A 21,689-nucleotide genomic window follows, 5' to 3' on the forward strand; every position below is an offset into this window, starting at 1 on the left:
ACTTCTACTTGCAAATACACAGCTTGCAGAGAGGGGGCAGCACTGAGAGACAATGGTTAATAAACACTGAGTGCGACAGAAGCAGATACAGCACAGTCAGACAACTTCTGTCTGACAAACATAGTAGAGCGATTCCACCATCGGGAAAAAACAGACAGAACACAAGCATTACCCCAAAAATAACAATCATCAATCCTCTGTAGCAGTGGTACACACTAAGGCAGTGCACTCTCTATAGACATAGAACCATAATTTGAACCCTGTCACTGAGTTCTTATCGTTGCCTAGCAACTCACTCCCTACTCTGTGACAGTGTGCTTGATTGAATAAGGAGGAACATCCCTGAAACCCTCAAAGTCTTCCTCTACTAGGAATCAGTGGCAGCTAGGCAAAATAAACACAAAACAGATAAAGTGAGTGCCGAGGTGAATTATGACTTTCTGAATGAAGACAGTGAGAATCTTGATAAACATCTGCATTAGATAGATGCTGAAGATCATGGTAACACATTTTCCATTGTTTACCACAGCTTTTAAGCATTCAGAAATATGAAAGTCAAATGTCTAATTTAGAGCCTCATCAGGTTTGTGTATTTCTCATTATGCAGATTTAAATGTATGATGTATAGTTATATGCATTGCATTCAATATGTGGCGTGTGATATTACAAGCCACTGATCTGTCAAAGTGATATCTTTTCATCTTTTATGCTATTCCAAAAATCTCATTTATCTCTTCACTCACCGGTGAATATTTTTTACATTTAGACAGTGATGAATTGTGATGGACAAAGTTCTCTAACTGATCACCATCCAATACCTGCGGCTTTGTGTAGATGACAGGTAGGTGTAATAAAAGTATGTCTGATGTCTTAAAGCTGCCATTTGCCCTGCAACACCACTAAATGTCAGAGAGCAGGGGAGACCAAGATTAGATAGGGAGACAGGAGGAAAAAGACAGGAAAAGAGAGAGAGAGAGTGAGGAGAGAGCGTGAGCAGTGGCGACATGACATGTTTGGCCCCGAGGAAGTGAAGCAAAGAGGGAGTGAGGCAGAGAGTAGGAGAAAGAGATGGAGGGAGACGGAGAGAGACCAGCCATGTCCAGTCTCACAGTCCACTGGGCTGCACACGTCAGCACACTCCATCTATCATCAGGCTCCAACTCGTACACACACGCGTGCACGCAGACACACGGGGAGCCTCCTAATGGCCTTTTACATTCACCATTTCCCCCCTCGATCCACACCTCCCTGCCTGCACTGCTAATGCACCTAAGCTACCTTTACTCTAGACACTGGCTTGCTATTGCTAAAACAAAGAAGTACAGTGGGCAAGATTTATTTTTTTCGAAGAGAAATTTTTGTGGTACTTATGTGGGCTATTGAGTGCAGCAATCTTAATTATATTTTTAAGTTTAAACAAATGCCCATTTATCAAAGGAAAATCTGCGTGTGTGTAAATATGACATTTACACAGTAGCCATATCTGAGGTAAACTGAACCCAATGTAATATTTTGTAGCAAAAAGGATCAAGATGCAATTGTTGCTTCTGCAGTCAGATTGGCATTAAACAGGTAAATCATTAGGTAGGCATTATCAGTCTGCAGCAGGTCTTCAACGAAGCAACAGTTTTAGACTTCATCTATTTGAACCAAAGTGGAACCAAATACTGACACTTGCATGTTATTTTATATGTTGTAAATAACCAAACATGGTGGTGAGGAATTTTACACAATTTGTAAAATTAAAAACAAAGATTTTTCCTAAATCTAAAAAAAAGCCTTCTTTAATGTTTTTGGGTTAAACTGGGATATTAATTTTAATCATGTAACCACATGTATTGCCTAATGGAAACCCCAACAAGTCAAAGGTTCAGATGACCACAAGCTAAAAATCTGGACAAAAATAGTCAGCCCAGCAAAAATACAAAAAAAAAAAGTCTTTCTACTGACTTCCTCACAAGTGCTAACCCAAGCAAAGACTGCTATCACTAGCTGGATGCTATCTGTCTGCTTCACCTCTATTGCTTTCCAGTCATTATTGCCCTGTCTCTGGGATATTGGACGCATTTTTCATTCGACTGTAGAAGATTGGCACTGGGAGGGGAAAGGGGGCTTTGAGGTAGAGAATGGTTGACTCAGATAGAGCGAAGGGGGGAAAAAAAGACAGTACCTATGCCAGTAAAAAGAAAAATATCACGTCTTTGGAGTATGAGTGGATGACGTTTGCCTGAGTACTAGATAGACAGAGAGTATAATCCTGACCGGTGTTTTGAAATAGAAAGACTGAAACACCAGTGAGGTGTCATTAATTTGAAGAGGAGCAGAGTACAAGTGGGTCGAACAGTGTCGGCCTCTTAAGTGAAATGAGGTGACCTTGGGCAGAAGTACTCAAGACATACTTTTCACATCTTGTAGTGCACATTGCACCTGTTCATATGAAAAGCTTACAGGTTGAGAATATGAGATGCTGAATCTTAAATGATGAGGGTCAAGGCAAGCTTTTTAATATGTGAGCATATACACACTTCCCAAAAGCACAGGTAAATGTAGACAGACACACAGCCAGCTCCATTATGCTATCATGATTTTGTACTCCACAGGTAAACATCATTACCCTTGCACAAATACCAAGAAAAAAGACATTTTTAATTCATGCCTCTGAGCTTTTCCCCTCTTACCTCACCCTCAGTCCCCATCTGTCTCTCTTCCTCAGCTCTCCGCCTGTTATCGCTTCCTGTCTATGTGTCATCACCACTAGATGTGTTTCAATACAGTACTTTAGGACGAAATCTGACAGACCTGCAGAACTCAAGCGCCTTGAAACAAAAGCATTTAAAGGCCCAATGCAATATTGATGTTAGGAAAAATGTCGCAGAATGCTGGCTATGAATATTTTATGGGGCTGTGCACTCTGTCTGGCACACACACACCTGACTGTAGGTACTATGGTTTAGATTTAAGTGTACTGAAAACAAAGACCAGTGCAAGATTAATTCAGGAGAGCCCCCAAACAGCAGAAAGAGCCGTATGAAGAAAGACCATCACAATGGTGGATAACACTGTCACTCTCATATCGTCTCTGCAAAAACCAAATCAAATACATAAATCTAGATTTATGCAATGTGGAATAACACTGTGTGCCTCATGGTGCTCAAGCTCTTGAGTTAATATTAGACACATTTATAATTAACTCCAAAAAAAGTGATTCTACAGGTCGTATGTTTACCAGGAGACTGGACAGAGCCAATAAACATAAGAGTTTTACTGAACAGGTCAGCAGTAAAATACTGAGAGCTTTTTTCTCCGCCGCAGAAGTATTTACAGCTCAATGAGTTGGCACACTTGAAATAGTCTTATAAATTGAGGATGGGCGCATTTTCACAACAATATGATTCAGTTTACAAGAAGCCAGAACTGTCTGCTTGGAAGAAAATGCTTTGTGGAAAATAACATCTATTCAGACAGACAGTGAAAGACTACACTACACAAAAGAACCAACACACATACAGGCTGTAAAATGTTACTGTTGTTAATGTCGTGATACGTTCTTGGTGTCAGTGGTATTGGGTGTTAAGGGTGTTCTGTGGGTTGCTTCTAATTGGAGTTTTTATAAGGTGCTTAGAATGAGACGGGTGCTCGCTGTAATTCAGGGGTCCAAAGTTTATGGTTAAAGTGTTGTCGTTGAAGGGTTGCTAGGGTGCATGGGATGTGGATAGATCGTCTTTGGCTGTGTTTCCTGGTGGTTTTCTTTACATGATTAGGACAGTCATATTGGTGACACTGGGTCAACAAGTGATTGGGGCATTATCTGGAGAGGGTTGCCTGCTTCTCTTCACTATGGTTACAAGAGAATTTCTAAGTGATAGCTCAGGAGATGTTGGTTGTTTGTGTGCAGAAGTGGTTGCTATGGTGATTTCCTTATTGGTTTTATCCCTGTGATGTATGTTCTTAAATAATTGTTTTAGCTAAATGAAGAATATTTCAATTATTTATAGGATTATTGATATTATAATGATCCATATATTATAATAGTTTGTGTTATTATTACACATGAGTGCTGTACAGTTTTAAGGATATATGAGTGAACGTTAGAATTTCATAAACATAAAACAAGTCAATATAAGTGCATGAGAATCTGAAGATGAGCAATATTGATGACTACATACATTTTTAAGGAAGAATCACAACTCCCCGGACACGATCCTGGCTACATCAGCGAGGATTTGGAAACTTTGTTATTTAATAAGCTCCAAACTTTCTAACTCTTTTAAAATGAGTTGTAGGTTTTGTGATTTTTTTTTAAAGTGTATATATTTTTGTGATGTGAAGATGAAAGACAAAAAAAAAATAAACAAAATGTAAGAATCTGTAGACTGTCTGTCTGTGTCTGAGCTGGGTGCAATAAAGAATTTAATAGTTGGGCTGGTTACCGGATGGGGAAGACAGAATCTCCGAGAGAAGGTCAGTGTTCTCACTCAAAAGCCTGACATGCAATTATACTGCACAATCCAACACTGGCTGTTTGACTACAGCTTGAAAATAATGGGCAGACGTTCCACAACAATAACCAACCTTTGAATGTTAGAGTTGAGCATTCAAAATACATGCATTTCATGCATGGGAAGAGATGGAAAGGGAACGGCATGACCACGATGGGGAGCAATGGTTGAAGAAATACAGAAAATATGCAGGATGAGAACTTAAGCAAAAATGAATGGAGAATGCCACAGAGAAAAAAAAACAGTATCAAATGCTGACACAGGGTGCGTTAGGTCAAGGGAGGAGAGACAGGTTGGTGGAAGAGTTCTCTCACCCTCTATCCTTCTTTCTCTCTCATACTTTTCTCTGAATCGTTCTGCTCTGATGCCTCACAGAGAAGCAGTGGAGGCAAATCTGCTGCCTGCACCCGCTCCTTGCTACAAATCAGTTTAGGCTGCACCCAAATGAACTCAGAACACAGAGCTCTTACTTCCACTTCCACAAGAAAGCAGAACATGCAAAGCCAGATCTCTGGAGTTCATTTATGGCCTTAGAGCCAAACAAATGCCTAATCTAAGCAACACTGATGCTCCAACTTCCCAGAACTGTGTACCTTCAACAGAATTACTGCATAGAATAGAATAAAACTATATTAAGTGTGACGGTCATCCGAAAAACACCACACATAAACAAAACGGCACACACAGAGAAAAGAGGAATTCAGCAGGACTTTATACTGTTTCCAGTATGTCCAATCTTTGTTTTATAATCTGCATGTGCTTTTCCTTCTTCTATGACAAGATCACAAGAATAATAGTCTTCCTTAGGGACTGTCTAACAAACAATCTGCAGAGCATGACCTTAAGATTTTTGCCTCATGTATTGTGTGTGTATCTTTCCTTCTCACCTGGGTCTTCACAATGCTCATCCATTTCCCTGGTATTACTGCTGTGCAGCACTTTCACTGCAGGGTTCTATAACTACTGAGGCAGCATACAGTCTTGTCAGCTGAGATTAGATAGATCTCAAATATTTTACCTCCTACTTACAATTTTTTTCTGCAGCCAGTCCCCTTTCCACCCCACTTCTAAGGCAGCCAAGGCCACAATCACTGCCTTGCTGGCATTCAACAACTGAAAGGTCCTGCAGTCACAGTATGCACTGTGAGAAGTTGAAATACCACTGCATTTTAATTATGGTTTGATGAGGAAAAAAGGCAAAGTGTTCCTCTCTTCTCTTTCAGTTAAAAGAAAACACCAGACACCTTTATCTTCCAGTAATAACAAATTAGTAGAAAAGTCCATTTGTGGTGGTAAAAAAGGAGAGAAATACATTTTCTGTCCTGAGGAAAAATTAGTCAGTGATTCTTAAATCATTTCTGTTTCTTTACATGCTCATTTTGTCATTATAGCTGGTGGTAATGCTTCATATGAATAATAATGGAAATGGCCGTTTGGATTTGTTGCTACATAGTCTCAAACTACTACTAAATTAGGCTTGATGTGTGTTTAGTAATGTAGTCAATGAGTTTTATGGTTCAAGCATCATTAAGTTTTGATTTCCTCCTAATGTTTCTACCAGTATGTCAGTCATACCCTAAGAATATGAACACACACAAACACTGACACAGAAATATTAGCAGAACAAAAACATTGGAAAAAAAAAAAAAAAACAACAAGCAGAAGAAAAACCTGCTGAAAATGTTTATTAATATGCATCTAAGCACAAACACACACAAGTGCTGGTAAACTGATGATTGTTTATTTACCATTCCATGTTCAGTTAAGTCTTCTTAAGTGAAAATGCAGCCCATGCCAAGTGCAAACAAAAACTGAGGGCTTGAAAGCCACCGTGATTTCAGTTAATTGCAAGGAGGCCATAATTTTGAGGCACTTACTCTGAACAGACGTCAATAAAAGAGCTGCAGGAAGTGGTTACATTAAAAAAAAAAGAACCAGAAAAAAAAAAATCAATAAACAAACGATTTCTAAAAACACACTTGTTAATTCCACACATCTTGAATGTGCCTCAAAAATGATGCTAATCGCTAGGCTAACTCTACTGCCTCCTAGATAGAGAAAGCTTGTTTTTTTTTTTTCTTTCCTCAATACAGCACAAGGGTGCGTTTAGTGGCTAATCACAGTTGTTCATTCAGCAGAGACTGCTGGGGATCATCCAGGGCTATTAAAGAGAGGGAGCAGCATGATTATCTAGCATTACGTACACCTGCTACTTTATGGAGAAAAAGAAAAGGACAGATGAGTAGAGGAGAAGTGATGATACGAAAGTAAAGAGGAGAGCCAGAGGAGAGAAGGAATAGGCCCCATACAAGAAGAGTGTGTTTCTTCATCAGGCAGGGCTAATGGATCACCCACTCAACACCCAGGAAATTATCTCAGGATAGTGCCCTCCTTTTTCAGACATGATTAATTGATCGGAAGAGAAGAAGAGGAGAGCAGAGGAAGAAGATGTACTTCAGAGGAGAGGTAAATTGGAAACAGCAGGGATTTTAAAGACTGGCACTGACCTTTTTGACTATTAATGAAAGTGGAAAATAGTGACATCTAAATATGTCTTTGGTTTCTTAAAAAATGGGAACAGGAATTGACATGTGTACCCTGATTCAATCAGTCATTATTAGAGAGGAGGGAGGGAGAGAGGAGCAGACAAGATAAAGACAAGGACAGACAAAAGCACACAGGGAAACCTGCTTTTCAAACCTAATTGTGCGAGGACATAAACAAAAACTTGTGTTTCTGTTAAGCTGGATCCATACTCCGCGAGACAAAGACATTTTTCCCCCCTGCAGACGTTACGCCCACAAAATGACGTCATTTTTTGTCTCTGACCGCCCGCTGATCCGCACTCCTGTGCACAGGGTCCGGGCCGAACTTTGTCTTTCAAGGCTGTGCGGCAACCATGCTGTGATTGGTCGGAATTTATTGTGGGCGTGATGAAAGTGGAGAAGCGCAAGAGCCTCTCCAGGTATATAGGTAGGTGTATAAACAGCACTGATTCAACAGATACCGGTTTTGCATGATGAGCAATAAAAGAAAGAAAGAAAGGCAAGTCAGGGTGATTTGTCACCAATAACTCCAGACAGCCATTCACACATACCAGATGGTGACTGTTATTACCATTCTATATACTCCTACATACCCGGGCATAATAGGCTCGTTAACAATGTCTGTATATCTTTGCTATTGTTACTTTTAATGTTGCATCTTCACAGCTCATCGCCGGACATCTCACGCTGTTGCAGGCACCCTCTCTGTATAATGCCCTCTTGCCATGGCACACGTCCTTGTGGTGTGTTAAAAAACTCAGTAAAGTCTTTCCTTATAGTTTAGTGGGCGGGCCGTATGAGGAGTTCTGCACACACGCGTCTCGCGGAGTATGGTACCTCAGTGCGGAAAAGACCTTTTTTTTGTATCTCTTACCACCCGTGGAGCGCGTTCTCCGCTCTTTGTCTCGCGGAGTATGGATCCAGCTTCAACGTTCTGTTTCATAAAAAAATAGTGTGTGGCAATGTGTGTTTGTGTGTATGTGTCTAACCAGGCTTGCAGTTCTTGCTCTGCCTTGGCCCTCTCTTGCTCCAAGCCTTTATACAGCTCATCAGTGATCTTCCTCCTCAGGGTCTCCTCATCCACTGGGGACAGATAAAAAAGAAAAAAAAAGAGGCAGCGGCAAGTGAGAAGAACATTTAAAGTAAACAGCCATTGTTTGCCGACAGGCAAATGTCTCAAAGGAAAAGACAAAGGTTGGTGTTTTTTCAACCCAGATTAGAAAAATCTGCATTCTGCAATAAGTAAACATGTAGCATCATCAAGAATTTCCTCCGGGATTAATAAAGTTTTATCTAATCTTTTCTAATCATGTAGCCTTTTTAATACAGTGAGAACTGTCCATTTTCTGCCTGAAAATAGATTATTGATAGTGATTTTATGTTATGATTCCAGATAAATCAAAGACCTAGGTAGTCTCTCTCTATTTACTGTCAGGGATGCTGCATAGGACAGAAAGCTTGACTCCCAGGCTGCAAACTATGTACAATAGTATGTTTAAGCATAACAAATGCTTAAACATACAGGCAGAAAATGCCCACACTGCTTCAACATGTCCTCCATTCTCAAAATCTCAGCATGCAACCACCCTGTCGATATTTATTCATGTCAGGGGTGTCATATGTGTATGACTCCATGTCTCCGCTGGTCTATCTTGGCAGGTAATTAAGTATGAAAGTAAAGATACCAGCTGGCGACCAGACCAAAACGTGCTCTGAAGACAGAAGTGGCATGCGGAGCGCTGCGACACTGCTGCAATCAGAGGGCGGGAAGTGTCTGAGTCTGTCAAGATTACTGCATTAGTTAGATAGGATAATCCCTATTGTCAGAGCCTATTATTACCTGGTTACATGTGGTAACAGCAGGCCACAAAAAGCTAATTTCAGATGAATCTGATTAACACTACAGGAAAATATGAGGACAGGAAATATGCAAAGCCATTCTTGTTGTACTGCTTCATGTTGAGGCAGTAAAATAAATGTCCAAGTCTGGCTTATACTTCAGCATTGTATTCAGTTCTAGAACTTTATAAAACTGTGATGCTTTTATAGAAAATAGATAGAATTTTTAAAAAGGTACCATTAACTCATCTCATAAACTTCATTGTTCTGATCAATGAAAGGGAAACTAAAAATGAGAAGCCCTGATTCCAGATAAAAACAAAACAGTCTAATTAAACATTTTAAATGTCACTTGGCTCAAACTTGGTGTGCCAGGTTAAACTTCTGTGTGAAACATAATCACTGAGGCTCAGGGCAAAAAAAATTGCAAAGCAAGTTTGTAACACTATTAATACGTCTCCTGTTTAAACACACAAAATACACAAACTTGAAATTAATCCCTTCGCTGATTTGTACCATGTATAGAATTTTCTTCTCCACAGTAAACAAAACAGAACAAGGATTCACAGCATGACTCCTTTCTGATGACAGAAAAGGGGATGAATAAGTGTCAGGTAGTGGGAGGTTTAGCATGACAGAGCTTCAGAAGAAACACTAGAACAAACAGAGGTGGTGATTGACAGTTGACAACTTTTTTACTGTATGGCATATCCTCAAAGACAGAGGATGCTGTCACCTACTGTCCGGAGCACAAAAAATAATATCCATCATGTTTGACTGGACTCAGAAACACCATTGATTTCACTGCAGAACAGACTCTAATTACAACTCTGTTGAGAACAATAGACAACCTGTAGGTCTGAAATCTTGACAGGGACTGTGCCATATGTCTATCAATGAACAGTACTGTTTTACAGAATGTTTGTAAAAACATGATGTGGTGTGTTATGACCATCTCATTGAATTTTCTATTTTTCTGCAATAATATGACCTAAAACATCAGCCAATGTTCACACAAGCCCTGAAAGTAAAAAAAAGAACCTAATCAACACTTTCAAGAAAATGACTCAAACTTACAAATCTGAGGGGCAAAAGTTTGTTAACCTTTGCTTTCAATATCATCTGTGATCTCCTTGTGCAGCAACAACAACTAAACACTTCTCCTTACTGCTGATCAGTTGTCCACAATGGTTTGGAGGTACTTTAGGCCATTCTTCAGCACAGAACATCTACAATCTGAGATATTGGGGGCTGACTTCACATTACAGAACATTTAAGTTTGTTTTTCTTAAGCATTGCTTTGTCAAATTACATGTGTGGTTGTTGTTGTCTTGCTGCATGACCCGCTTTGTCCCGAGCTCACAGATAGATGTCCAACATTTCCTTGTCAAATTCGCTGGTGTCATTCAGAATTGTCCTGGTTCAGATCCAGCAAAATAACCCTGATACTACCACCACTGCTATGTCAAACTAACTACTTATCTAATTATCATCAATAGTTATAACAACACCACAGACACAAAATTCTTTTGTAGTTACAATGAACCAACTGTTTCCCTTAAGGTCATGAACCCACAGAACTGTGGCATTACACAATACCACACTGTCATTATGTCCACATCGCTAATGATGCATAGTATCTTCTAAAAAAACCAGTTGGCTTTTTCCAAGAATTAGGACATTGTCTCATTAAGCAGTAATATCTAATGTAATGTTGTCTGTTAAGGGATAGTCTGTTTAAGCTTTTGTACTATACTATAAAAACACTTTGCAGTGCAAAATGTATGTAGGCTATTCAGTGTTGAGTAGAAGTATACAATGTGCACTTGACACCAAAATCAAGTGGCACTTTACTTCAGATGTGTAGTCCTGTTATTTTTAAAGACCTTTCAGCATCAACTGTCCTTTCCAAATTCTTACTCCTAAATTGAAAAAACCCTTTTGTCGGGTGCTATGAAAAGTAACATTTTAAAAGTCCTTTAAGTTCAGGCAAGCTTAAGCAACTCCTCATTTATCACCACATCCTCTCCAGCCCTGCAGAAAGCAGCTTCAGATTGCTAGCAGGCCTGCAGGGTCAGCCAGAGAACAGGTTGTGATATGATAAACACTGTCTGGGGTCCTTGAGGGAGGCTGGTTAGGGTCAGAGACAATTCCGGATCGACAGAGCCCGTGTCAATCCTGAGTAGGACATGTAAATGTTAAAAAGATTAAAAACTCATCATCTTTTCAGACGTGTCCCCCTCCTTTCCTTTTCCGCCAATCACCAAACCCTGTGGAAAAACCCACCAAGGAGGCGGCGAGGCAGCGAAGCACAGGCTATTGGCAGTGGAGATAATAGACGAAGGCAAATTGCGTTTCTCATCAGAAGTTTCATTAACCCCAGGACCTGCATGGAGGGCATAATCTGTAACATTACCACTTCCTCACGTTTCTACCTCATGCTTAGTTGAGTCACCATGCACCTTTCACTAAGAAAGAAGAAAAAGAAGGTGACAAGAGGAAGCTTCCAGCCCTGGCAGGCAGAAATCATTCTGATCATCTGATTTTCTTCTATTCACACTCTATCCTATTAATTCAATCTCATGTGACAGAATACCAAACTATTCTCAAAATAACTAGAAAAGTTTCAAAAGGCAAGTTTCTCTTCACATTTATGCACACATACAAAGTCACCCACATTCCTCTCACTGTTTCCCTTTGTCTTTCATTTTCCAATTCTCTTTCCTGCAGCTGGGAGACATCTTTAAGCAGGCTATTAGTCCAGAGCAGTGTGTGGGCTCTGGCATATGAATATTTATAGTACCTTGGAGAAGGTGTAGGAGGTTCAACCTTGACTATGGTGTAATCAGCACACATACTGACTCAGGCCATGATTTAGAGACAGCTGACCTGCTGAGAGTCTCACTCGATAGCCAACTCTCGTGGTCGCGCATCATCAATGTCTGCCTCATTAAGGTTGCACCCTTTGAGGATTAGGCTGAACTTTGCAACATTTTAACAAGACTCACATTCAGTATGCAATTTATTTATTTTTTTCTAAAAAGAGGACGCTTGATGAATCGTCCATGTTGACTTTTTCCAACTCTTTTTATAATACTTGGTTATCCTGGGTCCCCCTGGTGTCCTACGCTCACAGCGCTACCGTTTTAAGCCATATACAGTTCATTTAGTTGTATCAGAATGATAATTATCTCTCCGTTATAAAGACTGACTAGCTTTTCAAACACAAATACATTTCCCTGCCATTTTCCAGATCCCACCTGGACATCTCTCATCCTTATGTCACAATCATGACGTCCATTTATCAAGTCAGGCTATCTGCAACTGACCAGCAGACACTCCCCTTTCAAGCCTGACAGCCAATAATCAGCAAGGAGAGTTGCAGTGACATGTCCAATTGTGTTACAGTGTGTTCACACAAAAAATGCACATGGCACACAGAAATTCCCTGTCATATCATAAAAGCCCTATGTTCAAATAAAGTTTAACACATATACACACCAACTCCTTCTCTTAATGACGCCTGGAGGTTTGTTGTGTGAAACTGCGGAGGTGTCGTTTTAATCACTGGAGTCAGTGCGGCGTAGCACAAGTTGGCCTTTTTTAATTACCTAACTGATTGAGCACAGTCAAGGATGGGGAGGCCTGCCCACGCCCCAGATACCACTCTGAAGAACCTGTACCCATGGTCCGTCTGTACCATGTAATGAACAGGTGACATTCAAATGTCCTCTGCTGGGTATGTCCAGGGATAGGACACATGCGCCCACACTAACTTGAGAAAAAGTTTCAAACATTACTCAAGAAAGCCTTGAGTGGACTTGTGTGTTTGAATTGAAAAAATTAACTCTTCATTATGAGTGGAGGCTGCCTTTTTAAATGCTCCACTGTTTAGCAACCTGCTGCTGGACAGGTAGTGTGCAGAGAATTTTCTCTGTCTAAAATCTACTGCTGCCACAAAAAGACACAGATACGGGCAATAACACCAAGAACAGTACAGTGAAACTAAATCCAAACCTGAAGGACTCTCATCAACCACAGAGAAGCTGCAGAAACTTTAAATCTGTTTCCTGATGAGCGCCACTTTTCACAATTTTCATTAGGATGAAAATATTGATTGCAGTCACTTAAATCAGAGCAGATTTGACTAAATAGAAGAAGACTAAATGTAACAAGAAACAAAAAGGATAGAAAACTGAAGAGTACTTTTTAGCCTTACCATCTTTCAAACCATCATAAAGAAAAGGGTTATGATGACAGCTTGAGCTCCACAGTGACAAGGCAGAATGGAGGGCCCACTAATTACAGCATCAATTTATTAACAATATTACAAGAAAGAATTAATCATTTCATTAACAGTTAGGGGGTGACAATGAATCATAATATGACAGTGGCTACTACAAGCTCAATTTTTTAAATGAAGACTAATTACAATCTGCATGAAAAGTTGGGAGACAAAAAGCTTAAGGTGGCTTATAGTAAACACCCCCACAATAAACATCATTAAAATTCAATGTAGCGAGACTTAAAAATAAATCCTCGGACAGTTCAGTCCCACATAACCTTTGCCGTTTAATTAACCACCCTACTGAAGGAGTGCCACATACATTTCAGGAGAAAATAAGCCATTACTGAACAATTCTTAGGTTTTTATAAATGAGCAGTCACTCTTGTCTGTCAGAATGACCAAGACACAAGTTTCTGAGGTCAAAAATCACAACTGTACAAAACTAAGTAAAAGTTTTCAATTAGAAAAACTCTTCTGGTCCAAGAAGTAGTTGGATGTGTGTGAAGTTGAACATACAGTCTCATTCAATATTGAATAAATATATTACTTTTTTAAAATAGGCATGTTTCTCCTTTACCAGGCCTGCCTCCATCACCATATTTTTGAAGTGTATTACCAGAAAAAAAAACATACCTGCTGGTGCAGCAGGAGGGGGGGGAGCTGGACTCGACTCAGGAGCTGCCACTGGCTCAGGGACTGGAGCAGGTAATACTGGTTCAGCTGTGGGCTGAGGAGGAGGTGCAACTGGTTCACAAGGAGCAGTAAACTCAGGCAGAGGAGGTGCAGCAAATGGCTCAGCAGGCTTCGGGGAGAAAGTGTCCCCTGCAGGATGGAGGGGTGGAGGCAAGGTGGTGACAGGCTCAAAAACAGGAGGGGAAGGGAGAGGTTCAATCATGACAGGAGGAAGTGGCATGGGTTGAGCTAAAGATGAAGAAGCAATGGGTTCAATCATTTGTGGAGAAGCAATGGGTTCAATTACTGCAGGAGTAGAAGCAATGGGTTGATTTATGGGAGGAGGAGATTGTTCGATTACAAGGGGAGGAGGAGCAAGTGAAGTGATCACCTCCACCACAGCTGGAGCAGGGCAGGTAACAGGAATCATGGGCTCAGTGGGAGTGGGAACATGAGGAGGAGGAGGGAGGAATGCTGGCAAAGTTACCGTCTCAGTAGCAGCAGCAGGAGGAGGAGGAGGAGGTGTCGCTACAGGCTCAAAAGCAGGAGTAGCAACAGCAATAGCAGGAGCTGGGAGTGATGAAGGTGGGGCCACCATATCAACTATGGTGGGTGCTGCTACCTTTTCTGCAGGAGGAGGAGGTGGTGCAGCCACAGTCTCTGTGGCAAATGGGACCTGAGAAGGAGGAGCTGCAGATGCAACAGGTTCTACCAGAGGTGGAGGTGGAGGAGGCAAAGAGGTGATTGGGTCAAAAAGGGGAGGAACTGGCCGTAGGAGAGAAGGAGGAGGAGCAAGGGTAGATGTTTTGGATGGAGCTTGTTGTTGTTGTTTTGGTGGAGCAGAGGGCTCCCTCATACGGTTGATGACATTCTCAGAAAGCTGCAAACAGGAGTAGAAACAAGTTTCAGTGAACAATGAGAAGGGAACAACACAACATTAAATTCCAAAACTTTCATTGTTAATTATTTTTTACATATTTTGTTAAATAGTGACCTTTTTTTAATTTTAATGTTACTCTTATGAAAACAAGACATTGTTTTACACTTTGTGTATGTTCTGGTTACACAAACATATTTCAGAGCACTAGCATAAACAGGGTTACACTAACATTAGCCTCGCCTTGTTGGCTTACCAATTGAATAATAATAGCCTAGACAAAGCAGCCATGCCAACTAAAGTCTTATCTAATGAGCTAAAGCCTTTGGATCTATATTTAACATCAGTGGCAGTGGCATAGGATAAACTTGTGACAGCTCCACTAAAGGAAGCTCACAGTCCATCTATTTCTAAAGTCATCTAGGTTAATCCATGATTTTGCATTTTAAGTCATCATCTACAGCCAAAAAAGCTGTAAAATGTTATGAGAGCCGGTTTTATTCATCGAGTGAGAGACAGCAGAACACGGAGCAGGTGACGTCAATGTCAACATTCCCAAAAGGACATTAGAAAGTTAAGTGTTTAAAGATTATAGCCTCTGCACTGGATACATAGTACACTTTGTTTACCTGGATACTCGTGTACTACTTTAGCTTAGCTTGCACTTTCCGAATGAATGAAAGTTTCCAGACTGCCAGAAGTCTGTGAGCAAATTTACTTTCAGCTAAACTATGTAGCACTCTTGTTAGCCTAGCATTACATATACAGCCTAATTCGCCGCTGCATTACCTGATAAGGATTAGGACAGTCTTGTAACACCTGTTAAAGAAAGTTTTCTGATGTCACTTACCCTAATGCCCTTCACAACTGTTATATTCTCGTTCTCATCCGACTCAAACGACACACGGCGGGTACTGCTGTTCGCTCCCATTGTCAGACCGCAAGTGTCAGTTTTCTAGGTTACATGTACTCTAAAAGACAGACATCCACTTTTGTATTTGGGGTGTTTACTTTCAGCCAGGTATTTATGGCTTGGGCCCACACTTTACACTGCTTCAGAACGTCCGCACTTCCTTAGCATGACGCACTCGAATAACGCGTAAGCTGATTGGACAAAAAACCCCGGTCATCCAAACATCAGCGCTTCTCATTGGTTGCCGGTTGTAAAGGAGCGGAGTGACGTGCATCGTGCGGTGCAATAAATTAGAAACAAACCACACGCTTCAATTCAAAAAGTGGTACACACAAGCAGAATTTTATGAAGTCTTAAACATATATCATATTTTTCATACTTGTTACATCCATAGGCTATTTATACTTTTGATTTACAGAATCAGAATCAGAGTTACTTTTTTTACCCCCGAGGGGAAATTCTTGAATTACCGTACCCTTTTAAAATAATAATGATCAGTTTGAAAAAAAAAATCATTTTAAATAATTTGGAAATTATATATTAATAGACAAAATGTGCCATCTTTGATATCTACAGTAATCTTCTTCCAAACTGATACATGACATTTGTTTTTGGCAGTAGTTTGGGTCATTAATTATTATGTATTAGGCTAAATGTATTACAAAAAATAATCCACAAAATAAAACTAGAAAGAAAAATCAATATTATCCTAAAGTATAATTGATCTGCTTCTTCACATAGCTAGACAGACAGCACAGAACTTGCTTTGTCTTTTTGTTTGATTGTTTGTTTTGTTTTGTCTATCATCTTGAAATGACAAAAGGTAAGAACTAAATCAAGCCAGAAATATGAGATGAAAAAAACAGTTAGTTTGCACTTATCTTCATATAATGTACAATTAACTGATCATTTTTCTGTTGAGCTTTCACCATAATTTTCTGCTCATCACTGGTCTTTCCTTGCTTTGTTTTTAGATTTCTCTCAAAGAACAACTTTATCTTTTCCTGTGAATTTGTGTGAATATTGTCATTTGTTTTCTGACTCTTTAGCTCCCTGAAGAGAAAATGTGAGCAACAAACACTCATAAAGCACAAGTGATGCAATAAGAGCAGACTTTACTCAACAGTTAGGGAGGCTTCCATCCTGTAACAGACAGATGCCAGAACAAACAAAAATGAAATAAACGATAGAAAAACACTGTTTCCATGGGTTACCTCATTTTTATGAATGTAAATGAGTTTACAGGCTGAACTTATGTTCAGCAGTTAAACATAATGTATTTGCTAAGTCACATTTAATTGGAAAATGTATTCCCACTGAGACTGTCCTCATTTGATGTAAAGTTCATTTTATAAACAAATAAATAAATAACTTTGTACCAAATCCCTTACGCTTACGGAGCGTTGCATAACATATATTTGCAGCTGGAAATTTGATATGCCTTGAAGAGAATGGATATTACAAGGACTGACAGTTTATAAGAATCATCCTGCAAACTTGATATATTATACACACATAACCCAATACAGTCTTTATGAAACTCCCTTCGGCTGATTTTTTTTTTGTAATTTTGTGTTTTCTGCATTGTACATTTGTTAGATGATACGCAAAGGTAAATCAATAAAAAAAAATCCTTTTGAGGATTCACTGTGACTGTGTATACTGTGATATTATTGAAAAATTCCATATATACACTTATTGAAGTCTTATACACAATATAAATCTTGGACTAGGAAAAACATGGAGAAGGAATTATGGCAGGAGGATATCAACCACTCCCGTGTGAAGAAATGTCCTTCTCAACAATTGGCACAATGTGATGGAGCAGTAAGTGTTGGGAATCTACAATTACTGATGGTCTCTGCTAAAATGTACATAATATGGTCTGTAAATAACTGAATGGGGAGATGAAGACTAAATTATATAGTAACTTACTAAGTTACCTCATTTTCAGAAACTAGTTAACTTCCCCTTTTATCTCCTTATAAACTGGGCTAAATCTTCTCTTTACAGGGTTCTCCAGAATAAGAAGACAAAATATTGTTAAAGAGTCACTAAAAATTTAATAGTGTAGTTTTCGATTTTGCTTTATCTTGCTTGATCCTTTTAACCTTTATGTATCATTGCTTCTTTTTGGCAATATCCTTACTGTGCGTTGATAATATGAGGTTTGAGTTTTCAAACAGTGTCATTTCTCCGTATTTTATTTCTGCAAAGGTGAAGGCACTGCTCTATAAAGATACTAGCTGATGACATAAGACTTTTGTTTGATCACGCTTGAGATGAAAAAAATCCACACTCACTGTGACCCACACGTTTCCATGGAAACAAGTAAAGAAATACATTCATCTTAATCACCAAGACGTGATATTTTGTTATAAAGTTCCAAGATGTATAACTGAGTCAAGTAAAGCTAGGCTTATTCAGAAACCTTATCTTTGCACAGTTCTTTCAGAATAAATATTAAAGCTGTTAATTAAAAGACTAAAAATACAGAACAAACAGAAAATAAGAACAGATATTGATGTAATGTTTACTAAAGCTAAAAGATCTCCCCTTTTCTATCTCCATATCTGCTACTTCTTTAAGAAGAAATGTCATTATAAGCTGTTTTTGTAAAGTAGCTGTACCATTACTCAAAGAGCTTAAATAATCACATCACAAGGAAGATGAACATGGTTTAACTGTCTTAATGCAGCATACACAAGTTGGCCAGTCACAGCATGTGCTCAGTCTCCATTGAAAAAAATAACCTTGGTCCTGCATTATTGGAGGAATGAGTCCCAGCAGATTACTTGGACTGATGGAACCTGAAGTGATAAGAACTTCAAAACTGAACTTGAACCTGGGAGGCTAGGTGCCTTCAAAAGAAAAACAATGTCTACTGCATGACACTGCAATTGCTTTTTTGGAAGGGATGGAAGAGACACAAAGATCACCCACAATGTTATCTTGTCAGTCCACCAGCGCATCAATCAAGGCCCAGGCTGCTGTGGATCGACTTCCTTTGCTCCAGAATCAATGCCCTCTCCCATTTTCCCTGGTACAGCAGAGATTGTCAGAGATACAGGGCAGAAGAGACCTGCAAAATCCACCTCGATAAGTTCTAAATGGGGTTAGCTATTAACTCACTGACACACACTTTCTGGCTCCTTTATTCTTCACTCAGCCTTTATCAACCTTTATCAGTTTCAAGAGGCCTGGATTGAAAAAAATGTAACACAGAAATAGGTTATTTTAATTATATAAAAAATAATTGAAAGCTCAATATTTAACTGTATTATCTAGTCCTCATTGTTACTCCACACAATTTCTAAAATCAGAAACAGTCAATAACACACTGGATTTGCTTAATTAAACCATAGAGGATTTAAAATGGGATTATTTAAAATTGTCTGCGCCTGACAAAAGTTTCCCTGTAGATACAGATAAGTTACTGTATCATGCATAAAAACCGGAAATTGAAAATCCCTAATTCCAGCCTATAATTTATGTGGATGCAGATACATAATCGGTTTCATATATGTGACAATACTAAAGCAGAAATTACAAAACCTCTGCAAACTACATCTCCCAGAATTCCTCGGTGTTACCTCGCGCTGCTGTCTTCCTGTTTGAATGCAGAAAAATGGCTGCTGAAACAGGGAGATACAGGAGCGCTGTTAGCAAAAACAAAGACCCCTCTGGTCTTCTCATCTCTGTCATTAGGTGAGTTTTGTCATATTCTTAATATCTGATTAACAGCGCTGATCAGACGATAGGCAGTCTCCCAACTGTGCTTGTTAATGCTCACGGAAACTAGTTGACAGCTAGCGTATATGCTACATGGTTACTAGCAACATCCTTCCTGTATGTTGATGATGTATTCACAGTTTTATTTGCGCCATTATATGTCTGTTTATATGCAACAGTAGTTTTTTTTGTTTTACTAGAGCTCAATGATTATTTGGTTTAACGCGAACGTTCACTGTTCACGAAAATCTTTGCAGTGAGTCACACAAACAAGCTAGTTTTCTCAAAACAATACATCTGAATCTGAAGCAAGCATACTTGCATACATACATATACACAGTGCAATCACCATGACTTCACAGTGACTTTTGTGAATGACAGTTTTGACAGCTGTGCTTTGTTACTGCAGTGTTTCTCTTTGTCAATACTAGGGTAGAAATAGTAGAGACGATTGAAGCAAGGTATCTGGACTTGTGGCGTTTCGCTGCTTGGATGAGCAGTCCAGATGCCCTGCTTCAATCGTCTCTATGAATATGACCTGGATGACTGATAATCTTCATCAATAGATAGAAAAAGTTGTTTAAAATAAATGACACATGAGTGTCTCATGACTAATAAAAAAAGTATAATTGTGTTTAAATAGTTATAAATAGCACTCTTAATGGCATGGTTGTTATTCTTTAACCTTGCCTTTATTAGTTCAAATTTAGCCTGTAATTTCAGCCTTCTTCTCTAGAGAGTAAACAATGCTGGTTTACTCTTCCTTCTCTGTTCCTTGATGCAGGACTCTGTCCAGCAGTGATGATGTGCAGGACAGAGAGACAGAGAAGGGTCGTCTGGAGGAGGCCTTTGAGACATGTGATAGGGATTTGGATCAGCTGATTGTTCAGCATTATGCTGAACTTACAACTGCCATCAGGACCTACCAGAGCATCACAGAGCGCATCACCAGCTCCCGCAACAAGATCAAACAGGTAGAGAGACATGTATCGGACTACATTAATGAGAAACAATGTAAAAACCCTTACTTGAAATTAGATGCTAGTCTCTGTAGTTAGCAACCTTTTCTTTTGTTGTTTTGTCTCTTGATTCATTAAAGTATCCAGTTTTAGTCTTTTTTTTATTCTTCAAGGCTCAAAGACAGGATTAATTAACACAAATCCTGTTCACCCAAGAAGAAAAAGACTTCTGGACATAGTCCTGTCTTCAAATAGCTGCTTAATGCTGTCTTGAACAAGGATTGAGTTATAATTAAATGTCCCAGCAAACAATGACAATGTAACAGTTTACGGGCATGGTCTATATAAAAACTGCCTGCAACCAAATAGGCAAACAGAATTTAAGTCTAAATCCTTTCTTGAGGTACTTCAAATAGATATTTTATTTAATCAAAAAGACCTATTTAACACTGTGTGCTATTGTATTAGCTAATTTTTCCCATAAAAACACCTGTGCTAGTGTGCTTGCAGAGTATAAAAGTTTTTAAAATGTGTATTATTAAAAAAAACAATGATTTTTATGCCATAATATAATATATAGTCTACTTATAAATTAATAAATAAGACACATTATAAATTCGTACATGCACTGGTTGCTTATTTCCTTTCCTCCATTTACCTGTACTTCATCTTTGTTTGCATCTAAATTGATGGAGGCATGGATGGAGGGTTAACTGTTTGGGTCACTGGACATGTCCACATATGTTCACGTATCTTGCAGGTGAAGGAAAACCTCCTGTCTTGTAAGATGCTGCTCCACTGTAAAAGGGACGAGCTGAGGAAGCTGTGGATTGAAGGCATTGAACACAAACACGTCCTCCAGCTTCTGGATGAAATTGAAAGCATCAAGCAGGTGCCTCAGCGGCTGGAGGCCTATATGGCAAGCAAGCACTACCTTCATGCCACAGATATGTTGGTGAGTAGAGTGATGGCTGAGGATGCAGTTCAAGATTTCATGTCCTGAGTATTTTGGAGCAGTGCTGTCTTTTAGGTTAGAAGAGATTAAAGATAAATGGTGCTGATAAATTTGGCCTTTTTAAATATGTACTGTTTTGTTTGGTGGTAGGGTAACAAAAGCGAGAGATAAAAAATAGGTTTTGTCTTCTGTTGAAGTTATTGGAAAACCCATTGACATATCAGGGAGTACTGATAGGTTGCCTTTGAGACCTGTGGAGTGCACAGTACACACATATCAACAGCAGTGTTTATGAAGTGTTGCTGCTAAAGATTGATTTCCTGACGCCTCTCATCGCTTTAAAAAACCTTTCTCGCCTTGAACAGTCCAGCGGGTGCGACTCACATCATCTAAGAGCAGTCAGGGCTGT

At 39.4% G+C, this 21,689-nt stretch overlaps 2 protein-coding genes across 8 annotated transcripts in view; one reads left to right on the forward strand and one right to left on the reverse strand.

Moving 5' to 3' along the window:
- Nucleotides 1–15,797, reverse strand: part of chchd3a (coiled-coil-helix-coiled-coil-helix domain containing 3a) — a 55,098-nt gene extending 39,301 nt beyond the window's left edge. For 2 of the 6 annotated variants that reach the window (XM_028400199.1, XM_028400197.1), the window contains exons 1-4: nucleotides 15,572–15,797; nucleotides 13,806–14,724; nucleotides 8,035–8,128; nucleotides 6,377–6,400 (exon numbers count right to left, since the gene is read on the reverse strand). In XM_028400199.1, the coding sequence (XP_028256000.1) occupies nucleotides 6,377–6,400; nucleotides 8,035–8,128; nucleotides 13,806–14,724; nucleotides 15,572–15,652 (1,118 nt within the window). In that variant the 5' untranslated portion in view covers nucleotides 15,653–15,797. The remainder of the gene's footprint in view (nucleotides 1–6,376; nucleotides 6,401–8,034; nucleotides 8,129–13,805; nucleotides 14,725–15,571) is intronic. The other 4 variants (XM_028400201.1, XM_028400200.1, XM_028400203.1 and 1 more) reach the window with 3 other exon arrangements.
- A 3,444-nt stretch (nucleotides 15,798–19,241) lies between these two features.
- Nucleotides 19,242–21,689, forward strand: part of exoc4 (exocyst complex component 4) — a 92,120-nt gene continuing 89,672 nt past the window's right edge. For both annotated transcript variants that reach the window (XM_028433677.1, XM_028433686.1), the window contains exons 1-3: nucleotides 19,242–19,342; nucleotides 20,151–20,340; nucleotides 21,086–21,280. In XM_028433677.1, coding sequence (XP_028289478.1) covers nucleotides 19,263–19,342; nucleotides 20,151–20,340; nucleotides 21,086–21,280 — 465 coding nt within the window. In that variant the 5' untranslated portion in view covers nucleotides 19,242–19,262. The remainder of the gene's footprint in view (nucleotides 19,343–20,150; nucleotides 20,341–21,085; nucleotides 21,281–21,689) is intronic.

Source organism: Parambassis ranga, chromosome 2, assembly GCF_900634625.1.
Source record: "Parambassis ranga chromosome 2, fParRan2.1, whole genome shotgun sequence".
Taxonomy (NCBI): domain Eukaryota; kingdom Metazoa; phylum Chordata; class Actinopteri; family Ambassidae; genus Parambassis; species Parambassis ranga.